This window comes from Amblyraja radiata, unplaced genomic scaffold (genome assembly GCF_010909765.2).
Source record: "Amblyraja radiata isolate CabotCenter1 unplaced genomic scaffold, sAmbRad1.1.pri scaffold_1110_ctg1, whole genome shotgun sequence".
NCBI classification, from domain to species: Eukaryota; Metazoa; Chordata; class Chondrichthyes; order Rajiformes; family Rajidae; genus Amblyraja; species Amblyraja radiata.
The window spans coordinates 1-26,998 of record NW_022630292.1 but is presented as its reverse complement, the minus strand read 5'-3'; the positions used below and the strand labels follow the sequence as shown (position 1 = coordinate 26,998).

Sequence of the window (26,998 nt, the reverse complement as noted above, 5' to 3'; positions counted from 1 at the left end):
ATGTATATGTAGGCAAGTTTTTTTTCTCTCCACACAGAGAATGGCAGATGGGATTAGTTTGGCATTATGTTCTGCATGGGCTTTCTGGGCTGAAGGGCCTGTGTTGTACTGTTCCATGTGCATATCAAGGGTGAGTACAATAAATACTTTAAAACTTAAATGTTTGAAGCTTATTACATTGTATTCTAAGATAGACACAAAAAGCTGGAGTAACTCAGCATCTCTGGAGAGAAGGAATGGGTGACGTTTCGGGTCGAGACCCTTCTTCTAAACTGCGGAGCCTCACTAAATAAATCTGCAAACCCCTGTAAATTAAAACATAATTTTGACTAAGAAATGGAAGTTGAAGTGGTGGAAAGGCAAGAAAAAATATACCATTTTAAAACGCAAAGACAAACAGTATTTAAATAAACAAATTAAGTACCTTGCAACACATCTTTTTAATATGCCTTGTGTTTTGCATTATCTTTTGCATTATACGTGTTTTTGCACCGTCTATAAGAGATGCGAACTTCAACCTGGATAATCAAGAGTTAAACATAATTAGAATTCCCAACATTACCAAGCTGCCAGTGTCTTTGGTAAGGAGAAAGTATACAATTTGGGGAAAAATTGCAGTGCAATGAATATGAAGATAGAATTTAAGCTGCATTTTAGAATTTGACTAATTTGTAAGGGAAAAAAACAGGTCAAATGTCTCATTTGTTCAGAGGACTTAATGTTATGCCACAGTTAAAATTGTAATGATGTCCTGGACAGGGACATGAAAGTGCTGAATACCTTCTCTGCATTATAGAAACTTTCCTTTTCCAAAGGAGTTGCTGGGTTTATGATTCATAGAATATTAATAAACTTCTGAACTAATAGCAGAAACTGATGGCAATACTCGTCAGGCCAGTGTGTGTGAAGAGTAATGAAGAAAATATATATGTGGAAAAGTTTGCCGATTGGGGAAAATATGAGAAGAATGAATTGCCAAAAGGTTTTTATAGAAGTGGAAGAGATAAAGGACCAATGTATTCATAAGTCATAGGAGCAGAATTATGCCATTTGGCCCATCAAATCTACTCCACTATTCAATCGTGGCTGATCTATTTTTCCCTCTCAACTCCATTCTCCTGCCTTCTCCCTGTAACCTTTGAAACCTTTACTAATCAAGAATCTGTCAATCTCCGCTTTAAAAATACCTATGCCAATAAAGTCTACCAATTCACCATCCTCTGACTAAAGAAATTCCTCCTATCTAAAGTGTAAACAAGAGATTCACGCAATATGTAATCCAAGATCATCTTTAATCGTTATGCAAACTATAGCAGTACAGTAGATCGTTAGTTGTCAGAGCATCCTGACTGCTTCCAGAACTGAGCAGTATAGGAAGTGGGTGTTAATATAAATGGTACAGTAAGGTGGGGTTAGTGATGCTAACCTGTTATGAGTGGTTGTCATGCATAAACCAATCTACATAAAGGTACATCCTTTTATTCTGAGGCTGTGGTCTCTGGTCCTAGATTCTCCTAGATGGCCCTTGTGGCTAAAGGGATCAGGGGGTATGGAGCGAAAGCAGGTACAGGATACTGAGTTGGATGATCAGCCATGATCATATTGAATGGCGGTGCAGGCTCGAAGGGCCGAATGACCTACTCCTGCACCTATTCTCTATGTTTTCTAGTGTTTAAGACTTGCCTCAACTTTGACCACTTTTAAAACAAGGCTGAAAACTTTTCTGTTTGCTTTAGCTTTCAGCTAAATCTTAACTACATTACACTTTTAACTTTTGCACTTTTTATAATGCATTTTTAATTTTGCTTTATTTTCTTTTAATTCTTCTATTGCATTTTATTACTTCATTTTATTGTATGACATGTTTTTATGTGAAGCACTTTGAGTCTGCCTCGTGTATGAAATGTGCTATATAAATAAAGTTGCCTTGCCTAGTGGAAACATCCTCTGCACGTCCACTCTATCTAGGCCTTTGAGTATTTGGTAGGTTTGAATGAGATCCCTCCCCCTCGTCCATCCATTGAGAAGAAGTGTTCAGGTGCAGTTGGGAGCAGCATCTTCCCATCCCATCTTGTGCTGGGAGGGAGGGAGGGAAGGAGAGGTGACATCACTGGAAGGCGGGCCAGCCATGTGATCAGGTACTTCGGCCATTTTCCGGAGGGAGTGGAAGTGTTTCCAGGATCCGGTTCGGTAAGAAACAGGTTATAAATGTGGGGGTGACAAGAGTGGTCTGCCCTGCACTGAGGTAACGTAACGTGAGGCGAGGTGAGGGTGGTGTCCAGGAGCAGGCCCCGGGGCCATTTTGAACCGCTGGCCGACAGCCCTCGTCCCCCTCCCGGCGCCCCGATGCCGGGCACCATTCACTCAGCTGCTTCTGTAAACACCCTCAACTCACCTCACCGCCCGGGCAATGGGTTATCTTCCGAGCTTTCCACTGTACGTGAGAAGTTCTCCGCTTCACGTTTGAGTAACCTGGAGTGAAGTTGCCGGGGAAGAGCTGAGGCTCAGCATCGCCTACACCTGTCCACGTTTATTTTGCGGTAGAGATAACATCTGTGGAGGCGAGTGGACAGGCAAGGTTTCAGGTCCGAACCCTTCTTCAGACACGAACTCCTTTTCAGAACAGGGAAACCGAATTATTTAGTTTGCCGATTGCATTTACTCCAATGCATTTTTGATTAAACAACCCATTCAGAGTGAGGAACAGCTAAAAACAGCAAACAGCAAGGTATTAAAAGGGTTGTTTCTTGTAGTAGAATGGTTAGTCTCTGAAACTGGGGTGGTGGCGAGAGACTGCAGATTCTGGAAATTTGATATAGATCTGAGAATTGTTTGTTTTTCTGCAACTGTCACTGAGATTGCCATCATTCCCAAATAAAACGTTGCAGCTACTGATCGGTGATGTGGCGTTGTTAAATTAACCTGAGTAGGAATGCAGTTTACAATTGTTGATGATAATTTATGCAACTTTATAATATTTTATGTGGGTCTTTTATTAAGCATGGCAATATTTCTAAATCTCGAATGGTAGGAGATTATTGACATTGTCATACATTGGTAGATCACAGGATTTGGGACTGTAATAAGGAGAAGGTTACAGGTGAAAAAGAATTGCCTGCATTTGTAACTTATTGCAATTGGTTTTATGTCTGTTAAAAGAACAATTCATTTTCATCAGCTGACTTGCTCACAATTTAGTGGGGGGGTTTCCGTTACCACTTAACTATAACTGCTTTAATTGCCCTTGTTGACTTTTTTTCTTGCAATTGCTTATGTAAATTAATGGAAGATTTTTGTTTTGCTAAATCTATCTTACAGTATTACAGATTTTAAAATTATGTACAAAATAGGATAATGTGAAAGGAATGTGCAAACAAATGTTCTAATACGCTTGAAAATTGAACATGGTTCTGGTCAACTTGAAAGAAAGATGAGCAGTGGGAACAAATACTATCATCAAAGAGGGCAAAATTAGCAGAGAGCATAGGCAGGAGCACAGCAAAGAGAAAGGAAAGACCAATGTTTTAAATTGCATTATATTTCAATGCAAGAGGCTTATGGATAAGATGGGCAATATCACATCTAGGGTTGGCTTGGGATACTGGAATACTCTAGCCAAAACAGAAACATGGATCAGAGTAGGGCTGGACTGGAAACTCAGTATTCCAGGGTACAGATGTGATAGGGATGAAAATAAGAGAGAGGGTTGCTTTTTTTGCTTTTTTAATGGTGTGGATATAATTACAGTTTTATGAGAGGATATTCTTGGGGGATCATCTTGTGAGGCTATATGGGTATAACTGTATTTAGATACAAAAAGGGAATAGGTGACGTTTCGGGTCGAGACCCTTCTTCAGACTCGACCCAAAACGTCACCCATTCCTTCTCTCCAGAGATGCCGTCTGACTCCAGCATTTTATGTCTATCTTCAGTTTAAACCAGCATCTGCAGTTCCTTCCTACACAAACAAAAAGGGAATGATGACTTATACATAGACAATAGGTGCAGGAGTAGGCCATTCGGCCCTTCGAGCCAGCACCGCCATTCAATGTGGTCATAGCTGATCATCCACAATCTGTACCCACACACAATCTTTAAGATAGTAGCTCTCTCTTGAAAGCATCCAGAGAAACGGCCTCCACTGCCTTCTGAGGCAGAGAATTCTTCAGATTCACAACTCCCTGGGTGAAAAGGTTTTTCCTCATCTCTGTCCTAAATGGCCTACCCCTTATTCTTAAACTGTGGCCCCTGGTTCTGGACTCCCCCAACATCGGGAACATATTTCCTGCCTCCAGCATGTCCAATCCCTTAACAGTCTTATTTGTTTCAATAAGATCCCATCTCATCCTTCTAAATTCCAGTGTATACAAGCCCAGCCGCTCCATTCTTTCAACTTATGACAGTCCTGCCATCCTGGGAATTAACCTCGTGAACCTATGCTGCACTCCCTCAATAGCAAGAATGCCCTTCCTCAAAATTGGAGACCAAAACTGTACACAATAAACCAGGTGTGGTCTCACTAGGGCCCTGTACAACTGCAGAAAGACCTCTTTGCTCCTATAAATGAAATGAAATGTCTTTATTTGTCGTTGTAAGCAATGCATACAACAAAATTGTTATTGCCACTCCATTGGTGCATAATATACAAACATAAAAACACAGGACACAATTTAAAAACAATGTTAAAAACTAGATATCAAGATAAGTAAGTAATCAGTACTGCATATGGTGATAGTAAAGTTCAAGGAAGAGTGCAGCATGAGTGTTTTTTCATATTGAGTGTGAAGATTGCTTTGGGGAAGAAACTGTCTCTGTGTCTGGAACGGTGTGTTTTGGCTGACCTGTAACGCCTGACAATAGACATTAGGTGCAGGAGTAGGCTATTTGGCCCTTCGAGCCAGCACTGCCATTCAATGTGATCATGGCTGATCATCCCCAAGTACCCCGTTCCCGCCTTCTCCCCATATCCCCTGACTGCTATTTTTAAGAGCCCTATCTAGCTCTCTCTTGAAAGTATCCAGAGAACCTGCCTCCACTGCCCTCTGAGGCAGAGAATTCCACAGACTCACCACTCTCTGTGAGAAAAAGTGTTTCCTCGTTTCCGTTCTAAATGGCTTACTCCTTATTCTTAAACTGTGGCACCTGGTTCTGGACTCCCCCAGCATCGGGAACATGTTTCCTGCCTCTAGCATGTCCAAGCCCTTAACAATCTTATATGTTTCAATGAGATCTCCTCTCATCCTTCTAAACTCCAGAGTGTACAAGCCCAGCTGCTCCATTCTCTCAGCATATGACAGTCCCGCCATCCCGGGAATTAACCTTGTAAACCTACGCTGCACTCCCTCAATAGCAAGAATGTCCTTCCTCAAATTAGGGGACCAAAACTGCGCACAATACTCCAGGTGTGGTCCCACTAGGGCTCTGTACAACTGCAGAAGGATGTGTGTAGTCTTTGATGCCAGAGGGCAACAGTTCAAAAAGGTGGTGTGTGGAGTCTTTGATGATACTTAACTCCTCTTGTTATGAAGGACAACGTGCCATTAGCTTGTACTGAAGTCATGCAACATGACCAGGACTGTATTATAGGCTTGCCTGAAGTCATCAGGAATTAGTGGAGTCGGCTTGCAATAAGAATAACAGGGGAATATTAGAGGCAACTGTGTGCAAAAGCTTCCGTAATCAATATACAGTGAACCCTAATAGGGAGTTGCAGCAGCACTGGACCTTCTCTTGGTGAATGAAATAGAACAAATGATTGAAGTATCAGTAGGAGAGCACTTTGGCACCAGGGACAATAATTCTATTAGTTTTAAAGTAATTATGGAGAAGGATGGTACTGGTCCACATGTTAAATCAACATCAAGCAAATCCTTGGCGAGTATATGAAGTGTAGGAGTACACTTAACAAAGCAAACAGGAGGGCAAAACGAAGACATGAAATGGAGCTGGAAAGCAAGGTAAAGGGAAATCTTGAGATTCTGCAGATCTATATTAAGATTAAAAGGGTGTCCAGAGAGATAAGTCTTAATATCAGGATGGCTATCTTTATGTAGAGCCTCACAAGATGGGGGAAGATATTAAATAAATATTTCTGATCAGTTTTTACTGTGGAAAAAGATCATGGAAACTAATGCATTGAAATATACAAGTTGTGATGTCTTATACCACGTGCAAATTACCAAAGAGGGAGCACTGGCAGTTTGAAAGCAAATGAATGTGGATGAATCCCGAGGGCCTAATCAAGTGGCCAGAGGCTCAGAGTTGGGCCCATTGCTGTTTGTGGTCTAGATTAACAATTTGGATGAGAATGTACAAGGCATGGTTAGCAAGGTTTCAGATGGCACCAATGTAGGGTTATCGTAGACAATGAAGATGGTTATCAAAAATTACAGGAGGATCTTGATCAGCTGGGCAAGTGGACTGAGGATTGGCTAAAATAATTTAATGCAGATAAGTGCGAGGCATCCAAGGTACACAAAAAAACTGGAGAAACTCAGCGGGTGCAGCAGCATCTATGGAGCGAAGGAAATAGGCAACCTTTCGGGCCGAAACCCTTCTTCTGACTGATGGGGGTGGGTGGGTGGGGGGGGCGGGGAGAAGAAAGGAAAAAGGAGGAGGAGCCCGAAGTTTGGGGGATGGGAGGAGACAGCAGGAGGGCTGAGGAAGGGGAGGAGACAGCAAGGGCTAACAAAATTGGGAGAATTCAATGATCATGCCCCCAGGATGCAGACTCCCCAAGCGGAATATGGGGTGCTGTTCCTCCAATTTCCAGTGTTGCTCGCTCTGGCCATGGAGGAGACCCAGGACAGAGAGGTCGGATACGGAATGGGAGGGGGAGTTGAAGTGCTGAGCCACCGGGAGGTCAGGTTGGTTATTGCAGACCGAGCGGAGGTGTTCAGCGAAACGATCGCCCAGCCTCCGCTTGGTCTCACCGATGTAGATCTACTGACATCTAGAGCAGCGGATGCAATAGATATGAGGTATGAGATGGAGGCGCAGGCAGGCCCCGAGGAAGCAAATGTGGCTGTGGTATCGAGTCTGGGTAAGGATGTGGTCGTACAGTTGGAGGGCAAGGGGGATCACAGAGAGGAGGTTGTGAAACTGTCACTGGAGAGAGGAAGAGAACTTCTTCAAGGTAGGTATACCTTGAAGAGATTTTGCAGTGGAATAGACAAAGTGTTTAAGAAGGAACTGCAAATGCTGGAAAATCGAAGGTACACAAAAAAGCTGGAGAAACTCAGCGGGTGCAGCAGCATCTATGGAGCGAAGGAAATGGGCAACGTTTCGGGCCAAAACCCTTCTTCAGACTGATTGGGGGTGGGTTGGGGGCGGGGAGAAGAAAGGAAAAAGGAGGAGGAGCCCGAAGGCTGGGGGATGGGAGGAGACAGCAGGAGGGCTGAGGAAGGGGAGGAGACAGCAAGGACTAACAACATTGGGAGAATTCAATGATCAAGTGCGAGGCATTTTAGGAAGTCAAACCAGGGCAGAACTAAACTAACTTTCACAGTGAATTGCAGAGTGTTGGAGAGCAGAGGGAACTAGGAGTACAGATACATAGTTCCAGAAGTGCTGTCACTGATAAATAGGGTGGTAATGAGGGTTTTTGCTACATTGGATTTCATCAGTTAGGGTATTGATTATAGAAGTTAGGGCGTTATGTTACGGTTGTACAGTTGGTGAGGTTGCATTTAGTGTATTGTGTTCAGTTTTGGTCACACTGTGGCGGTGCCGGGAGATTAGCCTACTCCTTGGGTCATCCCCCTCGGCTCTTGAGGGACAGGGACGGTTGTCTGCCCACGGGGTTTCCCGGTTCCAGATGTTTGCTTCATCTTTAGCCACAGGTGAAATTCTGGAAGATTGGAAGGTGGCTAGATTTGTACCATTATTTAACAAGGACAGCAAGGACAAGCCAGGGAACAACAGGTGTTAGTGGTGGGAAAGTATTTTGGGGGGATTCTGAGGGATAGGATCTACCAGGATTTGGGTTGGCAGGGACCAATTAGAGATGGTCAACATGCCTTAGTGCGTGGCAATCGTGTCTCACAAATCTTCGGAGTTTATTTGAAGAGGTCACCAAGATGAGTGATGAGGGCGTAGCAGTGGACATTATAAGGATTTTAGCAAAACCTTTGACAAGAAACCACATGGTAGGCTGGCTTGCAAGATTAGATCACTTAGAATCTAAGGTGAGCTAGTAAATTGGATTCAAAATTAGCTTGGAGGAAAGAGTCAAAGGTAGTTCTGGAGGATTACTTTTCTGATTGCAGGCCATTGATCAGTGGAGTGCTGCATGGTTTGGTGCTGGGTACACTCCTCTTTATTATATATGTTAATGATTTGGATGACAGTGTATTTAACATTGTTAATAAATTTGCAGTTGACACTGAAATTGGTGGCACAATGGCCAATGAGGAAGGATTTTAAGTGTGAGGTGTTGCTATTAAGGGCCTGTCCTACTTGGTGATTTTTTTCGGTGACTGCCGGTGTCATATCAGTGTCGCCAAAAGATTTTGAACATTTCAAAATCTAGCGGCGACCTGATACGTCAGTCAATGATGCCGGCAGTCGCCGAAAAAATTAGCCAAGTGGGACAGGCCCTTTATGGTGTTATGTCAAACTGGGTCAGGACTTACACAATAAATGGTAGAGCCCTGGAGAGTGGTAGAACAGAGAGATCTAGAAGTAGAGATGCATGTTTCTGTGAAAGTGCAATTCGGGTGTATGGGGTGGTGAAGAAGGCGTGCTTGCCTTCATTGGAAAGTGTGTTGAACATAATAGTTAGGACGTCATGCTACAGTTGAACAAGTAGTTGGTGAGATCAAACGAGGAGTTTACATTTCTGTGTGCAGTTCTGATCGATCAGATGTTGGAAAGATGTCATTAAGTGGAAGGGGTGCAGAATGGATTCACCCCCAGATTATTACAGGATCTTGCAGACTTGAGTTATATGGAGAGTCTGGACAAGCTGGTACTTGTTTTGTTAGAGCATAGGAGGCTGATGAGTGACTTTATTGATATATACCAGATCATGCGGGACATGGATAAAGTATTTTTCCTCAGGATAGAATATTTAAAAACCAGGGAGCATTGGCTTAAGGTGAGAAGAAAGAGATTTAAGACGGACCTCGGGCAATCTTTTCACGTTGATCTAGATCGGGAATGAGCTACCATGGGAAGCCATAGAAGTAGATACAATTAAGACTTTCAATAGATGTTTAGATATAGATATATTGGAGCAATAGGACACAAATCCAGGCAAATTGGTCTCGCCCAGAGTGCTAATTTGGTTGACATTGATGTGGGTACAGAGCCAGTTGTCATGCTTTATAGATCTGTCTAAGCAGAAAATTTAAGCGACATAAAATAACAATGATTCTAATTGTATTGCTATTGCTTATATTTCCATTAAAGGAATTGTATCAGCTGACCAGAATTATGCTCTTTGCATTTGGAATTCATTGTGGATTATTTTTTTACACATTGTAGGGTAGATTTTAACTCTTTGTTTTGAAAAAAAAACGGAGGGTGGAATCATGTCAGAACAGATGAATGAGGTAAAATCATACTATGGAAATTCTTCGATGATGACAATAATATGGATTTTAAAGGATGAGGAATATATATTGCTGCTGTGGCAGTAGATTGTTGTAATAGAATGATGAGAGGCATGCATGAATTTGAATATAAGGAAATATTTAAAATACAAATGTAATTGCTTTGAGTTACCTATAATGGTTGGAAAAAGAAAATAACTTTGCAACAACCTACAGAAGTAAAGCATTTGGTGTGGAAAAGGGAAGATAAATCTAGATAAATGCTTGATAAATCTTCATTAAGATGTGGAAAAAAACTATTGGATGAGCTATATTTAGAGAATGGGAGGCTAACGGAGATAATTTAGAATCACTGAGTCTGGAGTAAACTTCACGACAGAACCAGTGAATAAATGTGATGTCGTGGTAGCCGACTAGTAGTACTAGCAAAAGTCCTTGTTATCAAAGCTTAGAAGATTGGAAGCTTCTTAATTTGAACTGTTTTATGAGCATTATTGAGAGTTTGGAAGACAAGACCAGATGGAATGCCTCACAGGTCACTTCTTTCAATATAGGTAGAAATTACAGATGCATTGATCAGAATCTAGGAGCCAGTTTTGTGTCCATTGCTCTTTTTGATTTTTATACATACAGTGCCCTCCATAATGTTTGGGACAAAGAGTCATCATTTATTTATTTGCCTCTGTACTCCACAATTTGAGATTTGTAATAGAAAAAAAATCACATGTGGTTAAAGGGCACCTTGTCAGATTTTAATAAAGGCCATTTTTATACATTTTTATACATGTAGAAATTACAGCAATGTTTATACATAGCCCCCCATTTCAGGTCACCATAATGTTTGGGACACAGCAATGTAATGTAAATGAAAGTAGTCATGTTTAGTATTTTGTTGCATATCATTTGCATTCAATGACTGCTTGAAGTCTGCGATTCATGGACATCACCAGTTGCTGGGTGTCTTCTCTGGTGATGCTCTGCCAGACCTGTATTGCAGCCATCTTCAGCTTATGCTTGTTTTGGGGGCTAGTCCCCTTCAGTTTTCTCTTCAGCAGATAAAAGGCATGCTCAGTTGGGTTCAGATCGGGTGATTGACTTGGTAACTCAAGCATTGACCATTTTTTAGCTTTGAAAAACTCCTTTGGTGCTTTAGCAGTATGTTTGGGATCATTGTGATTGTGATCATCATTCTTTGGAGTGCAGATGGTTAAGGGGGGACTTGATAGAGGTCTTTAAAATGATGAGAGGGATAGACAGAGTTGACGTGGATAAGCTTTTCCCATTGAGAGTAGGGAAGATTCAAACAAGAGGACATGATTTGAGAATTAAGGGACAGAGGTTTAGGGGTAACATGAGGGGGAACTTCTTTACTCAGAGTGGTAGCTGTGTGGAATGAGCTTCCAGTGGAAGTGGTGGAGGCAGGTTCGATTTTATCATTTAAAAATAAATTGGATAGGTATATGGACGGGAAAGGAATAGAGGGTTATAGTCTGAGTGCAGGTAGATGGGACTAGGGGAGAGTAAGTGTTCGGCACGGACTAGAAGGGCCGAGATGGCCTGTTTCCGTGCTGTAATTGTTATATGGTTATATTGTCTTGCTGTAGAATGAACGGACGGCCAATGAGTTTTGAGGCATTTGTTTGAACTTGAGCAGATAGGATGTGTCTAAAAAAATTTTTTTAAATGGTGGCAGCGCGGGCACATCGCGACGCCCCGTGTCTCATGAGAATTTGCGAACTAGCAATAATTTACTTACTTGTTTCGAGTCTGCTCACACGGAGCAGTCTTGCGTTCCTTTCGTACAGCCGACAGGAACTTCTGGACTTCGGTTCCTGCAGCTACAACAACTTTTTGATCGAACTATGTCTCGCTCCTGAACTAGCCAGAACAGCGGGGCGGCGGAACATCAGAGCGCACCAAGTCAGCTCGGCCGACCGGAAGCACCCACAGACGGCGACGCGAAAGCAAGCACCGCCGTGGATGCCGAGGTGGGTTAAAGGCCAGGTTAGAGCTAGCCCCACACAGGCTAGTGATTCCTAGCCTTTTCCTCGCCAACGTGCGCTCACTGGCAAACAAAATGGACGCACTCCGGCTACCGATTACCTCCCACAACTGGATCAAAGACTGTAGCATCTTGATCTTCACCAAAACATGGCTTAACACTGACGTTCCTGACAGCGCCATCCAGCTAACGGGGCATCATTTACTCCGAGCGGACAGAACAACAGACTCCGGTAAGACCAGAGTGGGGGTCTGTGCATTTATGTAAATAAAGCATGGTGCGCGGACACCACCATCATTGAGAGTCACTGCTCAGCTAACCTAGAGTTCCTCTTGGTTAGATGCAGACCGTTCTATCTGCCCAGAGAGTTTACCTCCACTGTTGTGACTGCAGCCTATATTCCTCCTGATGCTAATGCTAAGCTTGCAATGAAAGAGCTGCATACTGCCATTAGCAAACAACAGACTCACAACCCTGAGGCAGCCTTCATTGTTGCGGGTGACTTCAATCACTCCAACCTAAAGACTGTACTCCCCAAATTCCACCAATATGTCTCCTTCGCCACTAGAGAAGACAAGATACTGGACAAAGTTTACACAAATATGGCTGAAGCTTACAAAGCCATCCCCCTCCCCCACCTTGGACAGTCTGATCACCTCTCATTGTTCTTGCTCCCAAAGTACTCCTCACTCATCAGACGTGTTAAACTCACAGTGAGGATAGTTACAGTTTGGTCAGAGGAGGCGGACTCCACACTTCAGCAGCGTTTTGGAAACACTGACTGGAATGCGTTTGCAGCTCAGGCCACCCTTGACTCCCACATGGACATTGACTTATATACCTCCTCTGTTTTGGACTTTATCAACTCCACCATCAACAGTGTCACCTCCCTCAAACGGATGACCATATTCCCGAATCAGAAGCCATGAACAGCGAGGTCAGGCTACTGCTGAAAGCATGGGACACCGCATTCAGGTCAGGCGATGCTCGAGCCTACAGTTCATCCAGGGCTAACCTGAAGAAGTGCATCAAGAAGGCCAAGCATTGCTACAAGCTAAGGATTGAGGTGCACTTCAATAACAATTCTGACCCCCGACGCATGTGGCAAGGCATCCAGGCCATCACGGACTATCGATCCACCAACACCACCCCCACTTCCAGCGACGCCTCCTCCCTTGAGGAGCTTAACAACTTCTATGGCCGCTTTGACAGGGACAATCAAGAGATGGCCATCAAGGCTGTGCTCCCTGCTGATCACCAGCCCCTCACACTCACCCCTTACGACGTGTTTGTGGCACTGAGCAGGATTAATGCACGTAAGGCTGCTGGCCCTGACGGCAACCCCGGGCGCGTCCTCAGGGCCTGTGCTGCGCAGCTGACAGACGTCTGGACTGTCATCTTAAACCTGTCACTTGCCCAAGCAGTTGTACCCACGTGCCTTAAAACCACCTCCATCATGCCAGTGCCAAAACACTCCACTGCGGCGAGCCTCAACGACTTCCGCCCAGTTGCACTTACTCCCATCATCACCAAGTGCTTCGAGAGGCTGGTCCCGGCACACCTCAAAGGCTGCCTACCCCCCACACTGGACCCCTATCAGTTCGCCTACCGCAAGAACAGGAGTACGGAGGATGCCATCTCAACGGCACTTCACTCCGCCCTCTCCCACCTCGACAACAGAGACACCTACGTGAGAATGCTGTTCATCGACTATAGCTCAGCATTTAACACCATTATCCCCTCAAAACTGATCACCAAACTCAGCGACCTGGGCATCGACCCCTCCCTCTGCAACTGGATACTGGACTTTCTAACTAACAGACCCCAGTCTGTTAGGTCAGACAACCACACCTCTTCAACCCTCACCCTGAACACCGGCGTTCCACAGGGCTGTGTGCTGAGCCCCCTCCTCTACTCCCTCTTCACCTACGACTGCACACCTGTACATGATACTAACACCATCATCAAGTATGCAGATGATACAACGGTGATTGGCCTCATCAGCGACAACGATGAGTCGGCCTATAGGGAGGAGGTCCAGCTCCTAGCAGCATGGTGCGCTGACAACAACCTGGCCCTTAACTCCAAGAAGACCAAGGAGCTCATTGTGGACTACAGAAGGTCTAGGGGCGGCACGCACATCCCCATCCATATTAACGGGACGGAGGTGGAACGTGTTTCCAGCTTCAGGTTTCTGGGGGTCAACATCTCTGATGACCTCTCTTGGACCCACAATACCTCAACACTGGTCAAGAAGGCTCACCAGCGTCTCTTCTTCCTGAGGAGACTAAAGAAGGTCCATCTGTCTCCTCAGATTCTGGTGAACTTCTACCGCTGCACCATCGAGAGCATCCTTACCAACTGTATCACAGTATGGTATGGCAACTGCTCTGTCTCCGACCGGAAAGCACTGCAGAGGGTGGTGAAAACTGCCCAACGCATCACCGGTTCCTCACTCCCCTCCATTGAGTCTGTCCAAAGCAAGCTATGTCTGCGAAGGGCGCGCAGCATCGTCAAGGACTGCTCTCACCCCAACCACTAACTGTTTACCCTCCTCCCATCAGGGAGGCGCTACAGGTCTCTACATTGCCAGACCAGCAGGTTCAGGAACAGCTTCTTCCTTGTGGCTGTTACACAACTTAACTCTGCACCTTGGTGATTGCCAGTCCCCCCCCCCCCCCCCCCCCCCCCCCCCCCCCCCCCGCCCCCCCCGGACACTCCTTCCCCCAGAAAAATTGCACTACTCCTACTGTATGTACATATATATATTTTACTGTTCCATTATTCTATGTTCGCTCTTCTGGGTGAGATGCTAACTGCATTTCGTTGTCTCTGTACTGTACACTGCACAATGACCATAAAGATTGAATCTGAATCTGAATCTATGCACTTCAGAATTCATTATGCTCCTACCATCAGCAATTGTATCATCAATGAAGATAAGTGAGCCAGTTCCTTCAGCAGCCATATATGCCCAGGTCATAACACCCCCACCACCGTGTTTCACAGATGAGGTGGTATGTTTAGGATCTTGTGCAGTTCCTTCTCGCCTCCATACTTTGCTCTTGCCATCATCTGACATAAGTTATTCTTCGTCTCATCTGTCCACAAGACCTTTTTCCAGAACTGTGGTTGTTCTTTTAAGTACTTCTTGGCAAACTGTAACCTGGCCATCCTTTTTTTGCGGCTAACCAATGGTTTGCATCTTGCAGTAAGATGAAAAGACCTCGGGTTAATTAGATTCCTTCGTGTTAGCTGGCATGAGGTTCCGCAGTTATAGACAATAGGTGCAGGAGTAGGCCATTCGAGCCAGCACCGCCATTCAATGTGATCATGGCTGATCATCCACAATCAGTACCCCGTTCCTGCCTTCTCCCCATATCCCCTGACTCCACTATATTTAAGAGCCCTATCCAGCTCTCTCTTGAAAGTATCCAGAGAACCGGCCTCCACCACCCTCTGAGGCAGAGAATTCCAAAGACTCACAACTCTCTGTGTGAAAAAGTGTTTCCTCATCTCCGTTCTAAATGGCTTACCCCTTATTCTTAAACTGGTTCTGGACACCCCCAACATCGGGAACATGTTTCCTGCCACTAGCATGTCCAAACCCTGAATAATCTTATATGTTTTAATAAGATCCCCTCGCATCCTAAATTCCAGAGTGTACAAGCCCAGCTGCTCCATTCTCTATGACAGTCGCCATCCTGGGAATTAACCTTGATGCATTTTATGATGCATTTTAGGAAATGATATGACTGTTCTCCTGTTTTTAATCAGAAATATCGGTGCCAGTGGAACAGCAAGACAGAACCTGGTTAAATATTATTCCTGTGGATTTGTGAGAAGGCAGTAGGTGAAAAGCAAGAAAGAGGTGAAGTCCCTGAAAGATATACGTCCATTCCGTGTTTATCTTATGCACAAATAAATTGTTGGTAAAAATGTCCACATTCCATTGGTGAAGCCTTTACAATGCAACATGAACCAGTCACTCGGGTGGGGCTGAACAAACCTGTGCTTGTGAAATAATTTGACATAAAGTGAGGCCACACCTCTAGATTAGCTCCATTAGTTGCATTTTTTCAATCTTACCGAATTGACTTTCAAAATCAAACTCTTTCAAATCATTTTGGCACTTCAAATATGAAGAAAAAAGTTTCTAATAAAACATGCAGAAAACTATCTATAAATGTAATTTACCATACCATGCCTGGCATCTCTGCAGTCATAACAATCTTCATCCAAGTGGATCCTCTGCCAAGTCCAAATGCAGGTTGATCACCAAGATTAAATGCTTGGGGAGATTCCAGCAAGTTTTTTCTTCACTTCTAGACTGTGCATTAATTATTTAGACAAATTGCAGCCGGAGAATAGGCAATGCTTTGCATTTGTTTTGAATGCTGGAAGCAGTTTGCAGCAAGGTCTGAGCCAAAATCTCCTTTTATTAGTTATGTGTTTAAATCTCAATGCACACAAACGTGTCATTTGTATTTTAGATTTTTTAATTTGTTCTTCTAAATCTTCAGAAGCAGGTCTTTTTTTGTTAATGGCACTTTTGTTTTCTCAGTTTTGTTTCTGCATAGCTAATTAAGCTGTTGGATCTATACAACCATTCCTAATGTCTGAAATGCATGGAGTACCAAACGGGAAAGCAAAAGAGGAAGATGATATGTCAAATGGTGACTTGGGTGACGGTTTTCGCAGGAAGCCTGGTGGAATTTATGATGGGCAACATTGTTCAATTGCTGAGACTTCAAGATCAAGACAAGGATCCGATTGCAATGGTGATGTATTTAGTAGAAATATAAAAAAGGATGAAAAGAATGAGATTCCATGTTTCCGTTGGACCACAAACGGCAGCATTTCCGATTCCTTCCACCAGCTTATGAATTCTGATGTAACTAGTATCAGCAGGCGATTGAGCAATATTGGTAAATATTAATTTCAGAATATTAATACTTGTGTATATTGTGTTGAAGATTTGAATAGTTGTGATATTTTAATGTTGACACTTTAAACACTATTTAATATGTGTACTACATTAAAAAATGCTTAATGCTTAAAAACTGGTTTTGGAGGTTGAAATCCTATGCTTTTGCGCTCATTAGCTTTGGTGGAGTAATATTCATTACCAATCCTAACGGAATGTTTGCATTTACCCTAAAATAGTCAAGTAAAAACTACTGTTAATAAGGGATGGAATTAAATTATATGCACGTGCAGGTTTTGAATTGATTATGGTGAGATTTGTATCTGTGCTCTTTGATAAATCCATAAAATAGCATAGTGCTCTACTGCGCTGCAAAAGATTACATTTATTTCATCGTGAATACAGTACAAATAACATTACTTGAGCCAATAATCTATTCCTTCCTCTGCCTGTTGGATTAAATATACTTATTTTGAAAGTTAGGGGCACATAATGTCGAGCTGAGTTTATTCATCCAAGGAAGAATAATAAAAAAGCATATCAATAAACATATGATGCATAAATTGTAAATAAGGGGTTGAATCTAATTGAAGTTTCTTTACGAATATATTTCAAGGTCAGTTTATTGTCACATGTACCAATTAAGGTACAGTGATATTTGAGTTGCCATACAGCCATACTAAGTGAAAAGCAACAAGACACACAACCACATAAAAGTTAACATAAACATCCACCACAGTGGATTCCACATTCCTCACTGTGATTGAAGGCAATAAACTTCAATCGTCTTCCTCTTATTCTCCCGTGGTGGGGGCAGTCAAACCATTCGCAGTCAGGGCGATCGAAGCCCCCGTCAGGGCGATCGAAACTCCCGCGTCGGGGCGGTTGAAACTCTCTCCGCGGCATGGAGCTCCCGGGTCGGCCGCTTCTTACTAGAGACCATGGACTTCACGATGTTAAAGTCCACAGGCCCCGAGGTTGGAGCTTCGATCCCCGGCAAAGGGATCGCAAGCTCCGCAATGTTAAAGTCCCGCAGACTCCCGCGGCTTGGAGCGCCGGTCGGCCTCCAGGAAAGACCGCCAACTCCACAATGTTCGGACGCAGTGGGGACGGAGATACGATACGGAAAATAAATCGCATCTCCGTCGAGGTAAGAGATTGAAAAAAAGATTTCCCAACCCCCACCCCCTACATAAAACAAACCAAGGAACCCTAAAACATACTTTTTCACACATGCTAAAAAACAACAAAAAGAAGAAAGGACAGACAGACTGTTAGCGAGGCAGCCACTGCAGGTGGAGCCACCCAGTCTTTAATCTCTGACTTTTTTTATTCCTCAAATAAATTACACACATGATTTTCACTTACAATAATAAAGATGAAACTGTATTTTTAAATTTGTTCAGACCTCTTTGTTCATAATTTGATTCCTTAATATTGGAGCTCTTTACTCAATCTGAATGCATTGGCAGGAAAATGTTCTGGTTGCTGTTTCTCATAAAGAGAGTTTGAGTTTTGAGCATTGGCAAATAAACAAAAGTATTTTGTGGACACAACAAATGGCAGATCCTGGAATCTAGACCAAACCACAGCGTTCGACGAATTCGGCGGATCAGGGCACAACTGTGGAGGGAATGGACAGACCACGTTTCAAGTTTTGATCCTTCTTTAGTCAAAACATTGTCTGTCCATTCCCCCAATAGGTGCTACATGACCGCTGAGTTCCTTCAGCCCTGTTATTTGTGAGATCAATCAGTTTTTCAAAGATGGTAAATTGGCATCGCTATACAAATTAGTTACGCACTGCTTCGCTATTTTTTTGTTTGGAAGGTTATTTATAATTTAAAAATGATCTGTGAACTAATGAACCAACTTGTATTTACATATTTCCAGGATGTCCCAATATCTTTTACAGCCAATTAAATTATTTTTGAAAAGCTTACCACAGGAAGCAACACAACTGACTTGCGTATAGCAAGGTCCTTTTTTACAAAAAATAAATAAATCAATAATCACGTTATTTATTTCTGAGGGAAATGTTGAATGGGATATAAATTGTTTCGATAAAGTTGATTTATTTATTAGCTTAATGCATTGCACAATCATTTTTTAAATCGTATATTGGTTTTGTAGGTACAGAAGTTGAAATGTCAAACGAAGAACTAAAACTGAGGCTCCTGGAAGTTATGCAGGTTATTATTATTATTATTATTTTTTTTTAAATTATTAGGGAGAGGTAATCTTGCTCTGAGACAACTTGCATTTCAAAGTGGTTAATTTTGACTAAAGGATAACCAAATTCTTGTAGTAGGTATGTAACAAAGTATGGTTAAACATGTGAAGTGCACTAAAAATAAAAACTGCGACTGAAATTAATGATGACAGAAACCAAACACTTTAAATCAGTAACAAAATAAATAATTTGCTCAATCTCAATCAAAGAAAATCATACCAATAGATTAAGTTATTTGAATGAAATGCATCTTTTTAATGAGCAGACATTGAAGATCATTGTTTAGTAGTATTGATTCTGTATTAAATTGCTTATTGATAAACTCTCAGGAATTTCATTGTAACATTTAATCGAGGTACATAAAAAAAATCTTCCTTAAGGTTGAATATACACTGACCAGTCTAGGAACTATTAGTGAAACAGTGTTCCAACCTTCAATAGCCTTGTTTCAGCGTTAATTTGATCATTTTCTTACGATATAATACAACTTTATCCCAGGAGCGAAATTAATTTGCCAACAGCCATAAAAAAACACAAAATACATGAAACATGAAACTAAAGGGATGAGTGGAAGGGCATTGGGGACGTGCAAGATTGAGGCGGGGGTGGTGGGGTGGTCAGTCTCAGCCAACCCCACGACAGAAGGTGGAGGAGTTGTAAAGTGTGATAGCCACATGGAAGAAGGATCGCCTGTGGCGTTCAGTCCTGCATCGTGATTGATCCAGATGTTGCTGAAGGTATTCCTCAGGTTGACCAGTGTGTCATGGAGGGAGTGTCCCTTCTGCAGTTGTACAGGGCCCTAGTGAGACCATACCTGGAGTATTGTGTGCGGTTTTGGTCCCCTAATTTGAGGAAGTACATTCTTGCTATTGAGGGAGTGCAGCGTAGGTTTACAAGTTTAATTCCCGGGATGGCGGGACTGTCATATGCTGAGAGAATGGAGCAGCTGGGGATGTATACTCCGGTGTTTAGAAGGATGAGAGGGGATCTTATTGAAACATATAAGATTATTAAGGGTTTGAACACGCTAGAGGCAGGAAACATGTTCCTGATGTTGGGTGAGTCCAGAACCAGGGGCCACAGTTTAAGAATAAGGGGTAAGCCATTTAGAATGGAGACGAGGAAACACCTTTTCTCACAGAAAGTTGTGAGTCTGTGGAATTCTCTGCCTCGGAGGGCAATGGAGGCCGGTTCTCTGGATACTTTCAAGAGAGAGTTAGATAGGGCTCTTAAAGATAGCGGAGTCAGGGGATATGGGGAGAAGGCAGGAACGGGGTACAGATTGGGGATGATCAGCCATTGAATGGCGGTGCTGGCTCGAAGGGCCGAGTGGCCTACTCCTGCACCTATTGTCTATTGTACAGGATGCTCCACAGTTTGAGGAGCATCCTCCCCTCCAAGTCTACCTCCCATGAATCCAACTCCGCCCCCAGGACGGAGCCAGCCTTCCTGGTGAGTTTGTTGATCCTATTGGTGTCCGCAGCCTTAGCCGTGCTGTTCCAGCACAGAGCAGCAAAGAAGATGGCACTGGCTACCACCGATTGGTAGAATATCGGCAGCATCTCACTGCAGACGTTGAAGGAGTGGAGCTTTCTCAAAAAGAACAGCTGGCTCTGTCCCTTCTTGTACAGGCCTCGATGTTCCTAGACCTGTCTAGTTTTCTGTCCAGGGACACTCCCAGGTATTTGAACTCCCTGGTGAACTACACATCCACACCTTTGTCCCATTGATTGAGAAAAGAGACGGGGGTGATCCTCTCCTCCTAAAGTCCACCACTAACTACTTAGTCTTGTCAGTGTTGAGCTGCAGGTGATTCAGCCCACACCACTCAACAAAGTAATTGACTACACCTCTATTCAGCTATTCAGCTTCCCTCCCCTCACTGATGCAACCCACAATTGCAGAGTCATCCGAAAACATCTTCAGATGGCAGGAGTCTGAGTTATATCTGAGTCTGAGGTGTAGATGGTAAACAGGAAGGGAGAGAGGACCGTCCCCTGCGTGGTCCCTGTGTTGCTCAGCACCATGCCCGAGACACAGTTCTGTAGCCTGACATATTGTGGTCGTCCAGTCAGGTAGTTGGTGATCCAGGACACCAATGGAGCATCCACCTGCATCTTCGTCAGTTTTCTCCCTAGCAGTGCAGGGCAGATCTTGTTAAAAGCACTGGAGAAGTTAAAAAAAGACTCTCACAATGCTTCCCGGCTTATCCAGGTGAGCATAGGAACGATGAAGCAGGTGGATGATGGCGTCCTCAACAACCATCATTGTTTGGTAAGCAAACTGCAGGGGGTCCAGGTAGGGTTTAACCAGGGGTCGCAAGTGAGTGAGCACCAGCATCTCCATGGACATCATGAGGTGAATGTCAGTGCCATCGTCTGTAGTCATTGGAGGAGCAGCTGGGGTGTCCTCTTTGGTACAGTAACCAGCAGGATGTCTTCCACATCACAGGACCCAGCTCCAGGCTCAGGTTGAAGTATGCTGTAGTACTCCGCACAACTGCTGGCACACGCCTTGAGTACCCGAGGGCTGACACCCATCGGGACCTGTGCTTTGCCTGGTGCTGAGTCTGCTCAGCTCCTTCCTCACCTGCTCAGTCTTGATGGTTAGGCACAGCAAAGAAAGGGCAGAGGAAGTGGACCAGGGGTTTGAGGGGGAGACGTGTCAGGGCGCAGAGGCCCCACCATCAATCTAAAACACGGTTTAGCTCATTGCCAAGTCCTGGTTGCTTCCCTCCCCGGGCCACTGGTCTTCTTGTAGCCTATTGCTCTTCATCCGCTCACACATCCTCTGTTTTCTGCTGAAGTTTCGCTCCAGCTTCCTCCTGTAGTCGTCCTTGTCCCGTCTCATCTCGCCTTCAGGTCTCTTGCACCCGTTTCAACACCTCCCTGTCACCATTCCTGAAGGCCCTCTTCTGGTTAAGAAGTGCCTGTATGTCACTGGTGATCCAGGGCTTTTGTAGTTGGGGAAAGAGTGTACAGTCTCCTCGGGACAACGTTATCCACATAGAATGTTATGTAGCTGGTAACACAGTCCATAAGTCCACCAATGTCCTCTCCAGGGGGACCACAGAGTGCGTCCCAGTATGTGACTTCAAAACAGCCCCGTAGAGCGACCTATGACCACCTCCACACTGACCTTGTGGTCACAGGCAGCCTCTGGACTATTGGCTTATACCTGGGTTGGAGATGAACCAAGTTGTGGTTGGATCTTCCCATGGCGGAAGGGCTTGCGGAGCTGTACGCCTCTTTAACATTAGCATACAGCAGGTCCAATGTTTTCATATCCCTGGTGAAAGTGGGTAGGGTAGTGTCCAGAGTCACGTGCTTGAAATCCCCTGAGATAGCGATGAAAGCATGGTGGTGTTGTGCCTGGACTCTCGCGGTTACTGTGTAGATTACGCCACACGTGCACAAAGGGTTGGCGGATGGAGGAATGTAAACCGCCTCGGCATAAAGTAAGGACGGAGGCCCACAGCCATCAGTTCAATGTCCGGGCTACACACACGCTCCTTAACCGTGATGTGACCAGGGTTGCACCATTTGTTGTTAACGAGAATAACAAGTCCCCCACCTTTACGCTTGCCACTCACTCACGCAGCCCCTGTCCACCCGAATAGTCTGAAAGCATCCACACTAGTGTTGAACTCGGGGATGTCCTTGTGGAGCCACGTCTCCGTGAAACATATCACACCCCTCCCACGGTTCTCCCTCTGGGTCCTCACTAGTGCAGCTAGCTCGTCCATCTTGTTAGCTAGCGCTCTTCATTCTTGTGATGAATTGAAGCCTTTTTATTTTCCAGGAAGCAGAAATTTTACGATCTGAGCTTGAAGTAACACAACGGAAACTCGAGGGAAAATATGAAGCCTTAAAAATACTGCAGGGCATGGTGAGCTCAATAGTAATGTCATTAATTTCAGTTATATGCCATTTCAAAATAGTCTTTATGAACCTCCACTGATTCGAATTGGTTTATTATTAATCTCATGTGTACAAAGATAAAGTGAAAAGCTTTGTCTTGCCTGTTATCCAGGCAAAGCATGCCACACAAGAGGGGATTGTGTAGTGCAAAAGATAAACAAAACGGAGTGCAGAATATAGTAAAACAAGGAACTGCAACTGCTGGTTTATACTAAAGGACACAGTGCTGGAGTAACTCAGTGGTTCAGACACCACCTCTGGAGAACATGAATAGTTTACCTTTTCGGTCGGGACCTTTCTTCAAACTCCTAAGTGTAGAATATAGTGTTAAGCATAGAAAAATCTAGATTTTATATAAAGTGCAAGAGCTGCAGCCAGTAGATTGGGAAATTCACCCTGAGTATATGAGAGGTTTGTTCAAGAGTGTGACAATAGCGAGGAAAAGCTGTTCTTGAACCTGCTAGTACATGCTTTCAAGCTGTTGTATCGTCTGCTTGTCAGGAGAGGGGAGAAGCGATGACCATGCTATGAATGGTCCTTGATTATGTTGACTGCTTTACCAAGGCTTCGTAATGTCAAATGGGGCGAGGCTGGTTTGCTTGATGGATTGGGCTGCGGTCACAACTCTTGCAGTCTTGGGCAGAGCATCTGCCTTACCAAGCTGTAATGTATCTGGAGAGGATGCTTTCTATAGTCAGGGTTTATGTAGTGTAAAAGTGAGCTTAAAATGACGGTACAATCTTAATTCATGCACAGATGATCAAAAAGGAAAACTGGTTTAACCAAATTCTATGGGTACAACATCTTTTGTCCAAGATAGACACAAAAAGCTGGAGTAACTCAGCGGACAGGCAGCGTCTCTGGAGAGAAGAAATGGGTGACATTTTGGGTTGAGACCCTTCTTCAGATCATACGTCCAAGTTTGGATAGCCTAAGACTTAATGAGAAAGTTGGACTTGATTGTTTTGTCCTCATCCTTTTGTAACATGGAAATATGGTGGTGTTGAGTTATGTTAGTTAGGGCAGTATATCCTGTACATTGTATTTATAGCTACAGATGGAAGAAATAGATATTTGTTGTGAAGCCCAACAAAATGCACAATCCTCTATTAAAGCCTTTCCAATTGAAACTGAGCCAGCTGGGTAAATAGCAAATTGCATTCCTGATATAAAGATTTAGTGGTGACAAGAATTTTTGGGCGAAGCGGTCAACTTTCTACCGGTGCGGTAAGGTAGTCAACTTTCTTCAGGTGCGGTAAGGTAGTATGATTAGTGCATTCAAATTACTGATTATTGGTTACTCTTGAGATGTGATGGCACACTTTGTGATAGAGCTGCAATTTAAGGTTTCTGCTGCACTTTTTTTTCTTGTCTGAAGTGTTATCCTGGACCACATTTGACTTTGTCCATGACTGGAATTATTGTGAATGGTTAGAGACTCGCTAGTGTTGTGCTGATTGGGGCCCACTGCCTGCACACAATTCATTAGTCCGCTGTTAACAAGAGCTTAATTGTTGCCTGAACCATAAAGCTGATCTCACTGGTCCTGGTGCTAAATTGAGGCATGGACCGAAGTGATGTAAGCATGAAGAGTTTGGCTTGTGGATCCTGAGACACTTATCTGACAACAAGTGCTGCAGAATGATCAAGCACCCATTCCACCACTGCACTCCATGCAGTGAGCAATTAATTGCAGTCATTTATATTGGAGGGAAACAGATGGGTTAACATTTTACGGAGTGCCCCTTATCACTTGATCTGCAAGTCAAAGCTCATAGTTTCCAATGATCTTTCACTTTAACTCTTTGCCTGCTTCTTCTCTATCTTTGGTCTTTCACTTGGTTCCATCATTGTTCATTGTAAACTTGGGGAACAGCACTTAACTTCCGTCTGGGCACATGGAAACCTTGGGACTTCAAATTAAATTGGACAACTTCAGGTAACTATTCTACTCTCTTTATTTTTCTCTTTGTAAATGTGTGATGCACTTTATTGTTTCAGTTTGTTTTCTCTTTTTGGCCTCCATCTGCTATTTTTAAAGTAATTATAATTATCTTTCAACTTCAGCCTGCATCTTCTCACAGATGTTTACTCTCTATCACTCCCTCTGTTACAACTTTACATCCATCTTTGCTCACTTTTCTGGTTCTGTTGAAAGCTTCTTAACCCAAAACATTGAATGTATCTTTCCTAATTGATGGATGCTTGAGCGGGTTATGTGTGATCATGCTCTTGAATATGTATTGAATTCTCTCAATTCCATGCACTTAGCTTCACTTAAAGTTCACAGTTACCAATTTTCATATCCAGGTTGAGGCCCTTATGTTCTGAAACTATTTGCATACTTGAACATATTTGCTTCAGTGTACTCCGGGTATAAAGGTTTGTCTCAGTTTGCAGCAAATTGAATGTAGGATGTGCTTGAGGTTTTCTTGTTGTTCCATATATAATTGAAAATATCATATTGCTGTGTTATTGGGAAGATTGGTCAGAATGAATTGATGGCATACTCGTGGTTGTCGCATAACAAGTTTAATAGATAAAATAAATCTTAAACATAGTACAGAATGCTGTTATGGCTGTGCCAGAGAGCAGGTTAGCAGATAAAATAAATCATTGGAGGAAAAACCAGGGAAGACTCTTTGATGTAGTGATAATCTCAACAAGGCCGTGAATAGCCAGTAAAAGAATAAAAAAAATAAAACAGTGAAATAAGTTTCAAAGGAAAATGATTGTAATCTTGTTTGCATAATGTGCTTAAAATATTGAAATTCATAAAAATATTGCAACTGACTTTTATTAAAGTTAGCCTATTTGATATGTAAAGGAAAGAACTGACATTGAGGACAGATGAGTTATTAGGGACCAGAGAAGGAATCTCTCTGGCACTATGTTGGACAGGTAACTCTGCTACAATGCATGTTTTCAGAATGTGAATTATTTATAATGCGATTGATGAATCGGGGAACACCTTTTGTACTACACAGACTGTTCAGATGTAGAGTTACTTGTGAAATTAACAATCGGGAAGAAAAGCTATCTTTAGGGGAAACTAGACCAGTGCAGACCCGTTGGGTCTGCTCCCCCAACGCAGCCGTTCCCTACCCGTAGCCCCACGGAGACGCGGTCCTCCAACTCAAGCCGTTCGTGAATCAGCAGGGCGGCTGTTTTTAAATGGCGTCTTTGAGGGCGAGATGCGGGCGCCAGCAGCCGTTATGGTCGCTGGCCAGCGGAGGCGACAAAATGAGTGAGTGGGGGGGGGGGGGGTGGGGGGGTGTGGGAAGAAAGATTTATTAAAATGGTAGTCATAACATGACGAAATTAATGAGGAGTGGATACTTGGAATGAAAAGTGACATCTCTACCGAAATGGACAAAAACTCGCCGTTTCTGGTCTGACGTTGGCGTAGCAACGAATCAAAGGTTGGCAGCCACAAGTCAGAAACGCACACAGCCAGCCACAGAGTTTTAATATATTATAGAAGTTGAGACAAAATAAACTGTTTCCTTCTAATTTGATAGCTTATAAATGCTTTTGCTTTTCAAGAAGTAGAAAGTAAGTGCCGTGTGTGTTGCATCTGCTGATATTTTCCTGTCTTTGATCAGGCAGTGCTTGATAAAGCCACAGTGCACACAAAGACTCTACATCAAAAAACAGGGAACGAAACAAGATTTTAGAAAAGGTATGCATGCGTGTAATTTTTATTCTCTGCAGAATTAATGCCTCATTATACACTGTCTGCCTTGGCTATTATTTTATTTTGAGCTTTTCAATGGTACTTTATTGTCACATGTACCTATGTAGAGTGAAATTCCTCTTTTTTTTACCCTTGTAAAAAAAACACTGTACATGGGCACAATCATACGAGTACAAGGGTGTAAGAATGGGATTACACACAGCAGTACACAAGGGTGCCACATCTCCCGTACCATCTTGTACCCATCAATTTCAAAGTTGTTAAAAATGTTGAGTCTTTGCTTTTCATTATAAGCCCGTTGTCCTGGTGGCAGTACTGGATTGGAGTGCAGGTTTCGGCCTGGCCAGGCAATGCTGTTTGAAGTCCTCTGCTGCTGCAGGCCCTGGCTTCTTGGAGTGGCGCCCAATCCAATTGATCCCCAGGCTATTGCAGGCCTCCAGCAGCTCACTCCACCAACACATTGATCTGGATACGTCGACCCGCGATTACATCGTTCATTGCCACCGTACAGTCTCCTTGTCCCCAGAGCGCCACCTGCAGCCAACCCAGAGCACCCTCGAGGGTGTGGGAGGTGAGCCCCCATCCCGCTCATGACAAGCACTGTTCTTTTCTCCATCTGCCTCCATCTTGAAGAACCATTAAGTAGTCTGTCCCTCCTGTTCGTA

General features: G+C 43.6%; 1 protein-coding gene across 1 annotated transcript; it reads left to right on the top strand.

Annotated features, from left to right (window-relative positions):
- The first annotated feature begins 2,345 nt into the window (after nucleotides 1-2,345).
- LOC116969750 (coiled-coil domain-containing protein 125-like) lies at nucleotides 2,346-26,313 on the top strand. Its single transcript, XM_033016525.1, has 5 exons — nucleotides 2,346-2,728; nucleotides 16,121-16,484; nucleotides 18,617-18,675; nucleotides 22,518-22,604; nucleotides 26,242-26,313. The coding sequence occupies exons 2-5, from the start codon at nucleotides 16,172-16,174 to the stop codon at nucleotides 26,311-26,313; spliced, it is 531 nt and encodes a 176-aa protein (XP_032872416.1). The 5' UTR covers nucleotides 2,346-2,728; nucleotides 16,121-16,171.
- Nucleotides 26,314-26,998: the final 685 nt, after the last annotated feature.